The sequence below is a fragment of the Sebastes fasciatus genome, chromosome 8 (genome assembly GCF_043250625.1).
Source record: "Sebastes fasciatus isolate fSebFas1 chromosome 8, fSebFas1.pri, whole genome shotgun sequence".
Taxonomy (NCBI): domain Eukaryota; kingdom Metazoa; phylum Chordata; class Actinopteri; order Perciformes; family Sebastidae; genus Sebastes; species Sebastes fasciatus.
The window spans coordinates 26,221,676-26,237,715 of NC_133802.1; the positions used below are offsets into that span (position 1 = coordinate 26,221,676).

A 16,040-nucleotide genomic window follows, 5' to 3' on the forward strand; every position below is an offset into this window, starting at 1 on the left:
GGAACAGTTTCCTTCAGCAGTAACTGGGGAATACTGTACGAGAGAGAGAGAGAGAGAGAGAGAGAGAGAGAGAGAGAGAGAGAGAGAGAGAGAGAGAGAGAGAGAGAGAGAGAGAGAGAGAGAGAGAGAGAAAGAGAGAGAGCATTGAGAAGCCCTTGTATCCTCCAGGCTCCACCCTTTAGCAAAAAATAGTGTACACGCTACTGATACGACGAGTGGTTGTGTGTTACCTAACTTCCTGTGAAAACAGAAGTTTGTTTTGAAAGGACACCGTGCATATAATGAGCGTATATTGACACACCATCCCTGGTCCGTCTTAAAGTAACGCAAGAGGGGTACCGGTCGGTCTCCGATGCCAAGGGGCACTGACTACGCGGCGGTATTTGACGAGTTGGGAGTGAGAATGTGTTGCAACTGAGGTGGAAGAGTTTATGTATCGATGAAAGCAACTCCAACACGGCGCCCATTTATTCAGGCTTTCTTCAGCTTTGTGACGATGTAATGGATTTTAAATGGTTCATTTAGCCTCAAGAAGTAGGACAATTTCATCACCCCACAAGGTAACACTTTCTCCTTCAGTTTATCTAGAGTTTTCTTTGGACAACGACGACATGCACATTAGTGTCGGTTTTCTTGTCCATTAGACTTGAGATGAGGTCACACACATAAAACAGCTTTTTTTATAGACTCTGGGGGAAGAAGTGACCACAATCTTTCCCAAACCTTAACTATATCATCGCCGTGACCACATATTGTAGAGAGAAGCAACTTTTAAAATTGTTGGCATTGGACGTTAACGGGGTTTTGTGGGATCGTCCAATATCAACGGTCATTTGTGGCGAGAGGGTTGGCCGCCGCACCACATCCAGCTCTCTTAAGATATCCACGTTTCTGACAACGTCATAAAGTCAAGTATGTAGGTGCATTATGGGAAGTTTTGTGTGAACGGCAGAGAGAAAGAGAGCATAAACGTGTCCATTTTATATATGTATATGTGCCCAAGCAGACACAGTGACCTTATCATCCTCAGTGGACTAACTCTAAATCACCATGCTATCAAACACACACAGAAAAAAAGAGAAAGAAACCTCTTGAATGACCTTCAAGGGAAACATGGGAATTACACACATGCAGAGCGGAGAGAAAAAAGAAAAAAGACAATGAAATAAAAGAACGAGAAAAGAGAATTAGTGAGTGACATGCTGCATTTTTCTCTTCGCTCTCAAGTCACTGATTTTTTTTTCCAATTAAGGCTTTTATCTCCTCGACTGCCAGCCCTCCTACGAAGACCCCACATGGTACAGTCCCCCTCTCCACTACTTCTCTTTTCTCTCTCTCAGTCCCATACTGTATAATTTACTTCCTTCTCTTTTCCGTGTCTTTTGTTCTCTGTTAATTCCTCCTGTTCTCTCTCTATGTAAGTGGAATACTTCAAGTTCAACCAACCAACCATCCAGCTTTGTATCCCTCCATCGGTCTACCTCTCCTTCTTTTAATCTCTCCATCTCTCAATTACTCCATTGTGTTTAGTCACCTTGAGGCGATGTGGCCACAGCTGGAACACAAGCTCTTTTGGTCAACTTCTACTGCAGTCTATATGAACAAAGGAGCACCAGGACTCATGCTGGTATCACAGTACAGTACACAGTATTCCAGCCAATTAGCAACAGGATGCGTTCATGCTCGTGCAGGACAAATCTGGAGGGGGGTATTTGTTTGGGTATTGAGATCAAATATTAACGATGTTTCTCCAGAGTGGCTGACACACACACGCTAACGTTACGCCGCTAGCACGGCTCACTAACGCCGCTCGTTTCCTCGTCATGATTCCACGTCAGTTCATGTCCGTACGCCCGTCCTCGCGGAATCCATAACCGAAGCGCGCTAGCACTGTTTGGACGTTTAAGAATGAGGACAGAAATGGTTAAACAGATGTGACATGGGAATTTCAAAATAAAAGTGCATCTTAAAGATGATGTGTAGTGATGTTTTCACTTTGCATCGATGATATTGGATCGGTGATTATTCAATAGATATATCGATCCAGATCGATGGATTTTAATACCCCTACTTCTTATGCATATCCTGTGTTAGCTATAGATTTAAACAGGACTGAATGATTGTAGAGAGTGAGCAAAACAAAAACGTATACAAAGGGGCAGAGGTCAACGGGCAGCTGGAACACATTGAGTGTATATCCATCCATCCATCCATTCATCCTTTAAAGGTCAAAGTCCTTCATTCATTTTGCTTATGATCACCTCAATAGCACACATGTCCCCTGGCCCTCTTTATTCTCCTCTTTGCCCCACCATTCCTCCTTCTATCCATCGCATATTCAGTCATGAGACAAAGAGACGCGTACAACAGCACAGTCACACCGGGGTTACACAAAAAGACACAAACAATTCAGCGATGCTTTGTCTGTTTACACTCGTACACGCCGTGATTCAAACCACAACCAAGAGAGAGCAGAAACAGCAGCAACCAAACAGAACAAAAACCTGCAGATCCACAAACCAGTTTACTCTTTTGTTTGTTCTGTCTGCAAATGTTATTCTTTTATTTATTTTTTTTATGTATAAAACTTCAACCTCCAATTCTATCCTTCAAACCCCTTGAACATCAAACTGTTCAAGCTGCATCATCTCCCTCACCATCCCTTCTTCCTCCATCCCTTCAATCAATCCCTCCCCCGAGCCTCACCTTCAGATGACAAAACCTCTCCCCTCCATTTCTACAAAGGAACCATTTCTCTCCCTCCTTCCACACTTCCTATTGCATCCCTCTGTAACTCTAACCATTCGCCCCTCCCTTCATCACATCTGACCTTGCCTCCTTCAAAGGTCAAACAGCTGGAATGGATCGATGGTTTTGGAGAGGACTGCAGCAGAGGAGAAGATAGAGACGAGAGGAGGAAGGAGGAGGAGGGGGGAGAGAAAATGGAGAGAGAGAGGGAGTGAAGGCTTTGGTTCGGAGGAGGGAGAGGGCGATGAGAGGGGGAGGATAGGAAGAGGAGGAGGAGGAGGAGATGGGCAGAGGGGAGATTTGAAAGAGAGGAGGGAGACGGGATAAAGAAATCCCTGCATCAGCATTCCTCTGGGTCTCTGTGGGAGCAGCAGGAGAGAAGGTGATAATAAATAGGGAGAGAGGGATGGAGGGAGGGAGGGAGGAGGAGGAGGATTTGGTCTGTGAGGGAGGGATGGGAGAAAAGGAGAATAGGACAGAGAAAATTAAGGACAGAGGGAACACCTCCCTTCTCCTTGTTCCACTTAATTGCGTTGATTGTCTCTTTACCCACAGGGTGGTAAACAATTCAGATGTGTGTGTATTGTGTGTGTGTGTGTGTGTTTGTGGGAATTTATGTGTGTTTTGGTCACAGTGTCCTAAATATAGAAATACTCATGCAGAAAATATGTTAATATACCAACACATAGCTCCACAGATGTCTAACACTGCATACATACAACATAAAAAAACATCCGTGTGTTCAAATCTGAGACAATTACGTTGCTGTAGACTAATGCTTCATTCACATTACGAGCGACAAAAGCAACAAAATAACCAGCGTGAACCAGCTACGTTGTCGGCGACTATGCGTTGAAGTGTTGCTCAAGCACTCGTTGATGTAGCACGTCATGCCCATCACGCAGTGACGAGTGATTGGCGTCAGTTTGTAGCGTCGTGTCACCAGCTTCCATTGAAAATGACTTGTATCCTGATGCTGTGTTGCTCGTAGTGTGGTGCTAACGTGCTGCTCACGCTATGCCTCCTGTACACACACAGTGTTATAATTCCGAGCTAACCATGTTTTGTATACAAGGATGCTTCTTTTTTGTTGATCACTTAATAGACACTATTTGGTAAAATGTATATTTCTGTTTAATTCGTGCTACTAGGCTGCCCGGTCATACCGGCATTTACAAGGGCAAAAAAAGACTGATCAAAATCAGTTCATCTGTAGATAAAACATAGCTGCTATGTATAGCATAGTTTCTAATTGAGATTATTGGAGCGGTTTCTCTTTCAGTTTTTGTGCATAAAGCATTAAGATCGTTAGGTTTGCAGAAAGTGATCCCTCTCCAGTTCCCAGTAAAGTATCGACAGCCTGCAGCAGCAGAATAAAGGTCTAGCCGTACGCCGCATAGCTCTGCTTTGTAAAGAATATCGATATCAGTTCAGACTGAAGCCTGCAGCCGCCACCAGGACACAATCAATAATTCATACACCTCCTTTACACCTGTGAATCACCAAAGCCCTCATTGTCTGTGTGCTCTTCTGTCTCTCTGCCTTTTTGTTTGTTTGTGTATTTAACACATATTTCATTATCGTGTCTCCATCCATGTTTTTCTTTTCTCTCCGGGCCGTACTTGAATCCTAATGTTCATGCTGTACGATCAAAGATGAGACACAGATGAGTGAGACATTCCTGTGTGGATGAGCACACACGCGCAAACACGGTTCTCTGAATCGTATCAGCTATGTGAAGAATCCCCTTCACTGAAGGGTTAGCGTAACTCAACACAACAGACCCAAACACAGCTTATGAAACTATGCTGGTCAGTTATGTGGTCAGTCAACAGAGAGAGTGATTCAAGGCTTGGATTGACACTGAATCATCAGTAGCTACAAAAGATGAGCAACTGTGATAGAAAATATCTGCTTCTTTGATTAAAAAGTCAAAGAAAGCCCAGATATGTAAAAACTTAAGAAGAGAAGTCAGCTGCAACTCCCAAAGAGCATTTTGTTAAGAAACATCAAAGCACCATCAAGCTTAAAATTCTGTTGCATCTACTGCTAACAGCAAGCGCACGTTAACGATTGCACTTCATTTCATTCAGCAGTTTAAATCCCAACAGCAACGGCAATGTGTTCAGAATTCGCTATAGCTCTGATTCACTAGCAATGAACACCGCCAAGCGCCAAATGCGGGTAGATTTTCCGTTTGGCGAGTAATTCTCAAAAGATCTACCACACTGGCAGGTATACGTTTGTACCAAAATAGTCATGTCTGTGTAATCTGTTACACTGAGAGTCTGCACTGCTTTTTGTTGTCATTTGCAGGCTTCACTGGAGAATTTAAACCATGAAGTACAACATTGAGGTTAATGCATCAATTATTAAACACTCATTAAAAGAGCCGCGTGGTTGAAGGAGGAAGTGAAGTAGCTGCAATGTCATTAATTCGGTCACTACCCAAAAGCTCATGACTATAGGTGACAGTTGGAAAGAATATTCAATGATGAATTTAATTTTCACCAATCTGCCTCACACTCCAATTTACAATCATTAATGAACAGGAAAGTCAACAAAGTAACCAGTCACTGTAGCTTAGGCAAATAAACTGCCTATTTACTCACTCGCCGAGTTTAATACCACAGGCAGACGCGGATCCCACCCATTGAGAAGTGTAAAAGTATACACGCTTCATTATGAAACTGTGGCGGGCCTAGGCGATTAATGGGAAACACTTGATTGGTCATGAAAAATGAGAACCATGTGAGTTTTCCTTTTGTATTATGCAGCAAAAAAGTAGGAGCATGACGTGTTTGAGTTAATTCGACGTCATCGCACGTCCTACGATGTGACTATTGCTCATGCTCACGTCACAATTTCGAAAACCACATATCGTGCAGCTCTAATCGGGACACATTGAGTGTCCCTCCCAGCCATCTTCCCATCCATCCACAAACAGTGAACTGGCAATTGTTTCTAGAGAACACACAGTCCAGCCAGACCGGAGCAGACAGACCCAGATCTCCTGCCAGGCGAGCCAGCCATCCATCCAACCCTGACCCACATCAGGGACCTGGTCCTGGGCCAAGGCCATGAGCATCAGCCCATCAGACACTGAGGGAAAGAGACTATGAGCAGAAGCAAGAGAGAGAGAGAGAAAAGGGTGGAAAGATGGGGCCTCGTTTCATACTTTTTCTTTTATACTTTTCACTCAGATGAGATAGCGGAGAGGTCAACCTTGCTGAACTCAAGACTGTGAACAACATCACTGTATTTTTATTTCCTTTCCTTTCAAAAGGAGTGCAACGCCAACTCCGTTTTGTTTATTTTCGCTTCAGCTGGCCCTGACATCAAATCGTATTCTCCCTTTTCATTGCAGTGCATTATTGGCTACACTTGGTAAAACAAAAAAGTCCCTGGAGTGGCAGCAGAGTGGCAGAAATGAAGTCAACACTAGATGAGAGCAGAGACGAGCTCTCTTGAGGCTCACAGGCAAACTGAGCACAGTAAACATTGTTTTCTTCAAAAGGCCAAAAGGACGACGGGCTAAAAAAGGATCTGCCTCAACCTCAGTGTTTAGCTGAAATTTCCAGGTTGGTCCAAAACTAAAGTAGACACTTTCATCTGAAGTTAGACCATAGCAATCTTCGCCATAAAAAAAGAGTTTACTGAACAGCACAGCAGTGAATTAGACGTTGGCTACTGCTGCTAAGACAACACAACTAAATGCTGTTATTGTGAGGAATATGACAGCTAACTGGGACACTGGGAAACTCCCTAAATCCTCAAAAACAAGATACTGTACCAACCACCTCTGCATCAAGAGAAGCAGCCTTCCAGCCACATCAAATAATTCACACATTTATTAACAGCCATGCTCACAAACAGCCCTGCTGAACCCAGTATGGCCTCTCCCGGCTCCACACAGCACAGTTATGAGATTTAGATCCTACCTTGTCAATCTCCTGCTGCAGGACCTGTTTGGCGACCTCCAGGTCCTGCAGTCGGACCCTCAGCTCCTCGTTCTCCTGCTCCAGACGACTCCTCTTCTTTTCCACGCTGTCCAGCTGGCTGTGGAGACGGATGGACACGTCCTTTGCCACCTGAGAGGGTAAAGAGGGAGGGATGGAGGAACATTTAGTTCAGTGTGACTTACAATCATTCGTGTCAACTGCGTGGATGAAAAAATGTATATCCTGCAAAACGCTTTACATACAGCATGTGAGCAAATAGAAACTAATGAGAGAATATTTTATTTGGTTTCACATATTCAAATGTAAGTGGGTTTAAGAGGAATACTTCACTCACAAAATGACCATTTGTATATCAAGTACTCACTGCGTGTTACCTTGAAATCTTGAAGAAAACTTGCATGCATTTATTCAGTCATATGCTCAGTACCTCCGAAATACATGCATTTTCGTCAAAGACGGTAGTGGCAGAAGTGAAATAGTAAGGTTTTAGCAAAGATGCATGTGTTTGGTAAGTAGTGAGCATACAACTGAATAAATTAGACTTGGATTTTACCGCACGAGTTGTTTGAGAGTTTGTAAACGGAAGTTTTGATATAGTTTTGCTGTCGTTAAACCTGGCCTCTATTTACTTCAATTCATCAACGATTTATTCTGTTTTTGGATTCTCTGTTCACCGTGGAGGCATGCAAGAAAAACTAAGTTTTTTTCAAAAATTCAAGGTAACACGGGGTGAATAATTACATAATAATACAAATGGTCATTTTAAGGGTGAAGTATTCCTTTAATCTTTTGTTTTAGGTACTATGTAGTAAGTTGGAATGTCAAAAATACAAAAAAAAAATTTAATTAAAGGAATAGCTGCATAAAAAACACAAAAAGACATACTTAATAAATGAAAAAAAAAACCACTCTTGCAAACACTGGCCTAAACTGAAACACTATTCACAAAAAAACACATGTGACTCATATTTCCCCCAAAATAAAGTACATAAGGTGGAGTTGTGGGTGATTTTCCAAAACCAAATCTTAATTTGCCAGAGTTGACTACTATAACCTTGACATGGTACGGCAACTTCAGTGCAAAGAGGAAAAACAACTCTCCATGATTGTTAGTATTGCAGGGCAGATGATTGGCAAGTGACAGAAACAACTCTGCAATATATTTGACAGCGCTGTACACAGGAAGGCTAAACATATAACTACATATACCTCACATCCACTACACTCAGAGTTTGAGCTGCTCCCGTCTGGTCATCGATTTAGGGTCCAAAGGGTCAGCCGGAACATTTATAAGAAGTCTTTGAACTCAGAATGACTGCATCAGGGAGCACTTCTTATTTTGTAAAATGTGCTCTCTTTTATTATTTATATGACCTGCTGCTACCTGCCCATTGCACTATTATATATACTGTTTATTTAAGTCAGTCAGTCTGTCTGTCTGTCTGTCTGTCTGTCTGTCTGTCTGTCTGTCTGTCTGTCTGTCTGTCTGTCTGTCTGTCTGTCTGTCAGTCTGTCAGTCTGTCTGTCTGTCTGTCTGTCTGTCTGTCTGTCTGTCTGTCAGTCTGTCTGTATATTTCCCCCAAAATAAAGTAGATAAGGTGGAGTTGTGAGTGATTTTCAGCAACCAGATCTTAATCTGCCAGAGCCGACTACAATAACCTTGAAACTGTCATCAGGGGATTTTGCTTGGAAGATTACTATTCATGTTACTAATCTCTGTTCAGGTAAAAGAGATGGAGCTTTGGCTCTATTTCATTTCATTTTCAAGCATCAGATATGTTCTAGGAACGCCGCCAGTGCAAACGGGGACCAGTTAAATGCTGGTTATTTTAACTGAGTCTACACAGTGTGTCATCTCTATCAACAAGGACTTTTCATCCTTTTAATCTAATAAAGCCAAAAAGATAATTAACGCCACCCTGGCAGGAAGTGATCTTTTACACATAATGTGATCTTATGAACGTCTAATTGTCTCCCCCCCCCCCGAGGGGATTTATTCATTAAAAGTTCCTAATGTCAAACTGGGACAAAGTCAACTCCCTGGTGTCTGATATGAAAACAGCACAACAGGAAACAAAAAGCAACAATAAACTATAATTACCGCCTCACGGTAGTATCCCTCCGCTAACCAGTCAAGTTGCAGTTTACATCCATGTCTTTCCAAAATGGCATCGCTACATCACCTAAGCCGATTGGACATTTGTGTGAAATTGTTATAATTAGCATATGAATTCTTGAGTCATGGTCCATAACGTGTTTTTTGAGGTCATAGTGACCTTTGACCACCAAAATCTAATCAGTTTATCCTTGAGTACAAGTTAATGTTTGTGCCAGATGTAATGAAATTCCCTCAAGGCATTTTTTGGTTATCAAAAAAAACATGAATATAAAAAGGATAAAAAAAAAGTGCAGAAAAAAAAGAGGTAATTTGCTTTAATAAATGTCAATTTAAACTTCAAAATGACTGCTCCATTGAAACTCACTATGAGGGCTTTTATTCTAAAATGCATTAGATTTGATGAAATGAAACTTTAATGATTCCCACCGGGAGCTGAGTAAAAGGATATATCCAGTTTTAGAGAAAAAGGCCTGTGTTAAATCAATCACTCAATAGCTCATAAATGTACTTAGCCTCCATTAACCTCAACACTGATTTAATCTAGTGGGAGGAGGTCTTTAGTATCTGATGATTTCACCGTTTTGTGTTGATAGAATTGACTTTTATGTTAAAAATTAGTGAGAGTGGGCCTTATTCATTTATTATTCACCATCATTTTATAATATATTGTGTACTTTGATTTGGTACCACCTCAAAAAGGAGGTAAGAACACACACAAAGTGGTGACAACACAGAGCCACGTTATCCTGTTGTAGTACTGCTCTGCACTAAAGGCCTGCCAGCTGCTTTCATTTGATTATATGGAAACAAGGTGAGAAGTCGGTCAGTTCAAAGCGCAGCATCATTTGGTGACAATATCACCTGGTAAGATCTGTGCCCAAATAACTTTAACTATGTGGTGCAGTAACACAATTGAAAAGTGCAAACTTTTATATACACTTTGACAATATAAAAATCAAGTTTGCATCTGGGTTCGTCTAGTGTATGTTATTTTATTAATATGTTACTATTATATATATGTAATATAGTATGTTCTGTTTGCAGTATATTTTGGTGAGGAAACACCGTCATGGCCATTTTCAAAGTGGTCCCTTGACCTCTGACCTCAAGATATGTGAATGAAAATGGGTTCTATGGGTACCCACGAGTCTCCCCTTTACAGACATGCCCACTTTATGATAATCACATGCAGTTTGGGGCAAGTCATAGTCAAGTCAGCACACTGACACACTGACAGCTGTTGTTGCCTGTTGGGCTGCAGTTTGCCATGTTATGATTGGAGCATTTTTTTTATGCTGAATGCAGTACCTGTGAGGGTTTCTGGACAATATTTGTCATGTTTTGTGTCGTTAATTGATTTCCAATGATTAATATATACATAGATTTACATAAAACAAGCATATTTGTCCACTCCCATGTTGATAAGAGTATTAAATACTTGACAAATCTCCCTTTAAGGTACATTTTGAACAGATAAAAAATGTGTGATTAATTTGCAATTAATCCCGATTAAATATTTTAATCAATTGCCAGCCCTAATATGTGTGTGTGTGTGTGTGTGTGTGTGTGTGTGTGTGTTCACACTTGCGTTACTCATCTGCAATATCTCTCTGAACACAATTTGTAATTGTTAGCACTTACTGTGAGTCTGTGTGCATGTGTGTGTGTGTGTGTGTGTGTGTGTGTGTGTGTGTGTGTGTGTGTGTGTGTGTGTGTGCATGTGTGTGTGTGTGTGTGTGTGTGTGTGTGTTTGAACCAGTGCCAGTGTGCAGCTGAATCCCACAATGCCCCTCTGTACTGCCCACTCTCACTCTACCCAACGGCTCCCTGAGCTCCACCACACGCCAATTCATGTTTTAATGTGTGCAGACTGTGTATTTCTTCTTCTCTGTACACCTCCTGTATTTCTCTCTGTCATTCAGTTTTTCTCTGGTTTCAATAGTTCCTAATGGTTCCCTTTGTACTGGTAAAAATGCCGTCTCTTTCTCTTTTGTAATTTTTTCCGCTTCGCCACTTTCCATCTAATTTTCAATTTTATTCAACTGTCACACATCTTCTGATATTTGCATACCTGTTTTAGGTTATAATCCTGTGATTTTCAATAAAATGCAACTTTGCAACTCTCTGTTGCTCAACCTAAATCCAGTTCATGACAGCCTTTCCATCCTTCCTAAAGCTAACAGTAAATATAAATGCTGAGTATGCAGTATTTTGGCGGTTTGCATAGAACAAATTAACATGCTGTACGGGAAGTATAAAAAAAAATGGCCATCAAGCTGTAACTTTCACTCTACTGCCGACTTCAAATTTGAAAAATTAAAAACCTCAGCCAAGATGTTTATCCGAGGACTTATTTATTAATTTAAGGGTTTTCCAAGCTGTCACTGGAGCCTTCACACCAACGTCTACGATATTTCTTCTTTTTTCCAGCAGCTCCTTCTCTTCATATTGTGCACTGAATTGAACTTTGAACTTTAAGTTGTTGCTAAATGAGCAACTGAATTTAATTTTCAAAAATGGTTTTGATTGTGTTTTTTGCATTTCAGTATCATCTTTATGAATTAATTAAGATCATGCAGCAACAAAAAAAAAAATGCAAATGTGAAAACTCAATAGATTTTCTTAATAAACTTACAGCGAGTTCTTTTGTGATGGTTGTGTAATTAGTGACTGTGGCCACTATACTAGCTGTACAGCTTAGTGCTGTGTAGTTCCTGGGGGATTAATCACATGGGACATAGAGTCCATCAACAGAACATCAAAGGAAGATGTCAAAGTCCCGCCCACAGTGACGGATTGGCAGGTTATCTCTGGGGGGATGCGGCGCAGAAACACGACAGCAGCGAGAACTGAGCAATAAATATGGAGATGAAATATGAAAATGGATCTTGCAGATAATCACTATAACCAAAAGGTTTTGCATATCAATTTTGCTCCCTCGGTCTCTCTGATGCAGATCAACAGAACACGTCAACATCAGCGTTTGTGTATTAAGACACAGAGGAGTTCTTTATGTGGAGCTTTACGTGGATCGAATCGGCAGGAAACGTGATTGATTAACACCGTGCTTAATTTTGATCGGTGCGTCAATATTCGAAAGAGAAAACAGCTTTTATTGATGGCATGTTTTCACCACTGCAGGTTTATGGGTCTTCATCTCCCCCTCCACCTCCTCCTCCTCCTCAACACTCCTTTGTCAGCCGTTGACTCCTATTAAATGCTGTATTGTTCTTCTATGTTAAAGGGAAGCGTGTAGGAATTTAACGCCATTGAAGCTGTGGTTTTACCCAGCAACAGAGCTATAGGATGTAATTAGCATTCAGTCAGGGTGCTGCCGAGCTGGGAAAAGTGCATGTGTACATGTGTGTACGTATTAAAGAGTGTGTGTGTGACAGAGAGAGTATGGAGTCAGGAGAGTAGGAAAAAACCTCCAGAAGCAGAGAGAGCGAGGCAAGAACAAAACACACAACACACACTCACACTGGCCACAGGGCAAACAGCAATATCGTTCAACAAGTGGCAGTTAGTCATCAAATAGGTCTCTCTCGTGTACACTACACTGTGTGTGGTTTGTGTGTTTGATGGTGTTCAACGGCGAGTCTCGAGTCTTATTAAGCCGGTTTGCACACACACACACACTTTACTGGCTGCATGTAAAACCTCTCTGATAAAATCTACAGGGAGGGAAGCTGTTAAACTGATGGCCGTTATGGAAACACCACAGCTATGTATAGTGTGTGTGTGTGTGTGTGTGTGTGTGTGTGTGTGTCTGTGTGCGTGTGTGTGCACTTCTACTTGTCTTTGCAAGGATCAATTTCCGTTTTGAACTTAAAATAAAAGGGTGTTTTTTGTGGTTCCCATTTCCTCAAAAAAGGCTGTTTCGTCACTGTTCGCATTAACGTTATATTTAGGTTTTGTGAAGGTAAAGGTTGGGGTGAGACATGGGAAGGCATGGCATTATGTCAATGAAAGTCAGATATAAGAAGATTTTTATAAAAATCACAGAAAAATACGTTTAAAAAACAGAAATATATATATATTTTATAGAATTTCCTAAAACTTCAGAGCATTAGAAAGTTGTCCTCTAGATTTAAACTCATCTGTTTAGGAGTAGCAACAATCCTACAGCACATGGGGACAACTCCAGTGTTGCCCCGGAGCATTGACAGAAGAGCTACTGAAACATTCATGTCTTTTGGTGTGGGAGGAAACATGCAAACCTGAGAGAGGCTTCAGTCAGCTCTGACAGGGTTTGAAATTAGGACCTTCCTGCTCTGAGGCGACAGTAACAAACACAGAGAGGCTCTGCTTAAAATGAATTTATCACACGGCTTTGTCCATAAAAGACAAGCTCAGCAGTCCTTTGTTGTTTTGAAATGTCACTTGTGAAAGTATTTTGAGTGACTTCACCATGGTCGTGTCTTTTTTTAACTTTACCAAGAACATTAACATCTTTGTTGTTGAATACATGTTGGAACCACAATTGTATTTATGGGGGCTCTTTCACTTTGCTTTTTTGTCTATCTCAGAGTATTTTAGCCATTCTGTTGTCAAGTAAAATAAAAACATAACCATTTATACTGATGCTAAATCTGACAGAAACACTCCTTCAATCTGTAGTTTTATTTGCATCAGCACTCTACAGTCCTGCGTTGTTTATCAAATCACAGACTCATGTTGGGGAACGATGACTCCACTGAAACTGAAAGGCGTCTGAGGCCTGACAGTCGACCTTGGAGGTGACTTTAATGTTTGTTTTTTTAATGAGCTATGAAATGTGCTTACAAAGTGCAGCTCCCTGTAGAATTATCGACTGCCTGCTGTTTAGCTGAACCCCTCCGTTAATCACAGAGGAGAGTCCTGCAGAGTCAGCTCGTAGTTGTGCGGACAGAAAAGAAGTGTTTTGAGTGAATATTTCATAATCACACTACTGGTTATTAAATAGCTGATAAACCAAATTAGACTGCTGCTCTGTCTCCATCTGGTTTCATTGCACTTTTTGTTGCAACACCTCAATAACAAATCAACAAAGTCATACTTCGTAATAGGGCTGGGGTGATATGGCCATAATCTTCTATCCCGATAAGGATATTAATCACAATATAGATATAGATTTCTGGTAATTCAATAAATAAACAGTCTATTTGAAATAACCACATGGTAAAGTCTAACTTTGTATACTCCTGTGTGAATTAAACACTTGACAAATGAAAAGTGCTAAATATTTTCTCATTTTATAAAGAACTTGCAAAATGAACAGGACCGTTTCAAGTGAAATGATAGAGATGAAATAAGTTTGTTTACAATAGGTGTCATTGCAATGTACAAGAAGTGTCATAGCGTTAAACATTCATACCAATTGAAAATGTGCCGCTATACATTTAATTATTATCTGTGTTATCTAGGGGTGTTTTGACCGTTCGCTCCAGCTTTGCGCTGACGTGCAAGGATCAGAACGTAAAGCGTCGTCCAAATTACGTATAAATTGCCCTGACGCAGTTCGGCCGCTGGTTTTTCGACATCACGATAGAAACAATATAGAAAAATGTGAACGATTTTTACATTGTTTTGACGATATACATCGTTACATCACCCAGCCCTATTTCGCAAGATAAAGACCCAGTAACTTCTGTGCAGTGGGGAAATAAGTTTTCACATCTTTTACTTACGTATTAGAACAATTCAAAAATACTCTTGGTTATAGCGCCAAGTTTATAATTTCTATTCTGTTACACTAGGTAGCTTAACCTATTGCAACATGTTGCATTTACAGTCTTTATCTGCAAAGCATCAAAATGCCACTATAAGATAAATGCAGTAGGTTATAAAGTATGATATTTCCCTTTAAAATGTAGTACGATAGAAGTATAAAGCTGAAAAAATGGAAATATTCAAAGTATAAATATCTCAATTATACTGGAGTAAATCTACATGGTTACTTTCCACCTCTGCTTCTGTAACATCCTTTAAAGTTCTACATCTGACGATGCTGAACTCCTGGGAATCATGATTACGATGTGCTTCGCAGAGAGTGGTGGTTAACTAAAGAGATACGGCTGACACAACCTTATTCTGCTTATAAAATAACGAATGACAACTTGAAACACATTTCTGGTTCTCTTCTTCTCATCTACGCTGTGGATTTCCTGCAAAAGCCTCATATTGCATCAGTTCTTCACTGCTGTTTTTTGTGTGTGAGCACTGTCATCATTTCATAAGAAGAAATAGCTTTACAGCCCTGGAGCCCATGAAGACACTGTAACTCATCACAATGTGTCAAACGCACACCAGCATCCATGCCATAGGCAGGTACAAACTATACTTCCATATCACTGATGTAGCTGCTCTCTTGCTCACAATTTATGATTTATGCTTTCCATATTCAAAGCTTGTCAGCTATAACATGGTGCATAGAGTGTTTATATATTTCATTCAAGTCTGCTCAAAAAGGATTTTGCATGAGGCGGTGAGTAGCTCTGAGGTAGCCTCTGGTGTTGATGTTAAGCGTTGATGCTGTTGACCTTTTTGACATTCGTCCAACATTCTGGCCTCTCAACACCCATTTAGAGGATGTTACATCACAAGTAATCTGCTTCGTGTCTATATATAAAGCCATTATGTGTGGAAGAGAGAGAGAGAGAGAGAGAGCCAGTGGCGTGACAGCTGTTCTAGTACAGCCTGTGATCCATCTATCTCTGGATAAAGAGAGAAGAGAGCGAGATAGGGAGGGACGCAGGGCGCTGGAATGTGATGAATTCCTTCCCACAATCCTTGGCATGTCATTTGGCAGTTGGAAAAGTGTGTCTCACCTCCGATATCACCAACCATCATTCTGCCCATCCATCCGTTCATGCATACATAACATACAGACATCAATCCAGTAGTGTACTTGATATCAAAGTAGTCGTAGTAGTATTTGCAGTAGTACATGATATGGCTAATGATTTTTCTCATTATCGATTTATCTGTCAATTATCTCTCTAATTTTTTAAGTGAAAAAAGTCAAAATTCTCTGATTCCCGCTTCTTAAATGTGAATATTTTCTGGTTTCTTTACTCCTCTATGACAGTAAACGGAATATCTTTGAGTTGTGGACAAAACAAGACATTTGAGGACGTCATCTTGGAAACATTGATCAATATTTTTTACCATTTTATAGACCAAACAACTAATCGATTAATTGAAAAAATAATTGACAGATTAATCGACAA

The 16,040-nt window shown here is 40.7% G+C and overlaps 1 protein-coding gene across 2 annotated transcripts in view; it reads right to left on the reverse strand.

Moving 5' to 3' along the window:
• Window positions 1–16,040, reverse strand: part of mtcl2 (microtubule crosslinking factor 2) — a 107,967-nt gene that overhangs the window by 76,904 nt on the left and 15,023 nt on the right. For both annotated transcript variants that reach the window (XM_074644673.1, XM_074644672.1), the window contains exon 4: window positions 6,690–6,839. In XM_074644673.1, coding sequence (XP_074500774.1) covers window positions 6,690–6,839 — 150 coding nt within the window. The remainder of the gene's footprint in view (window positions 1–6,689; window positions 6,840–16,040) is intronic.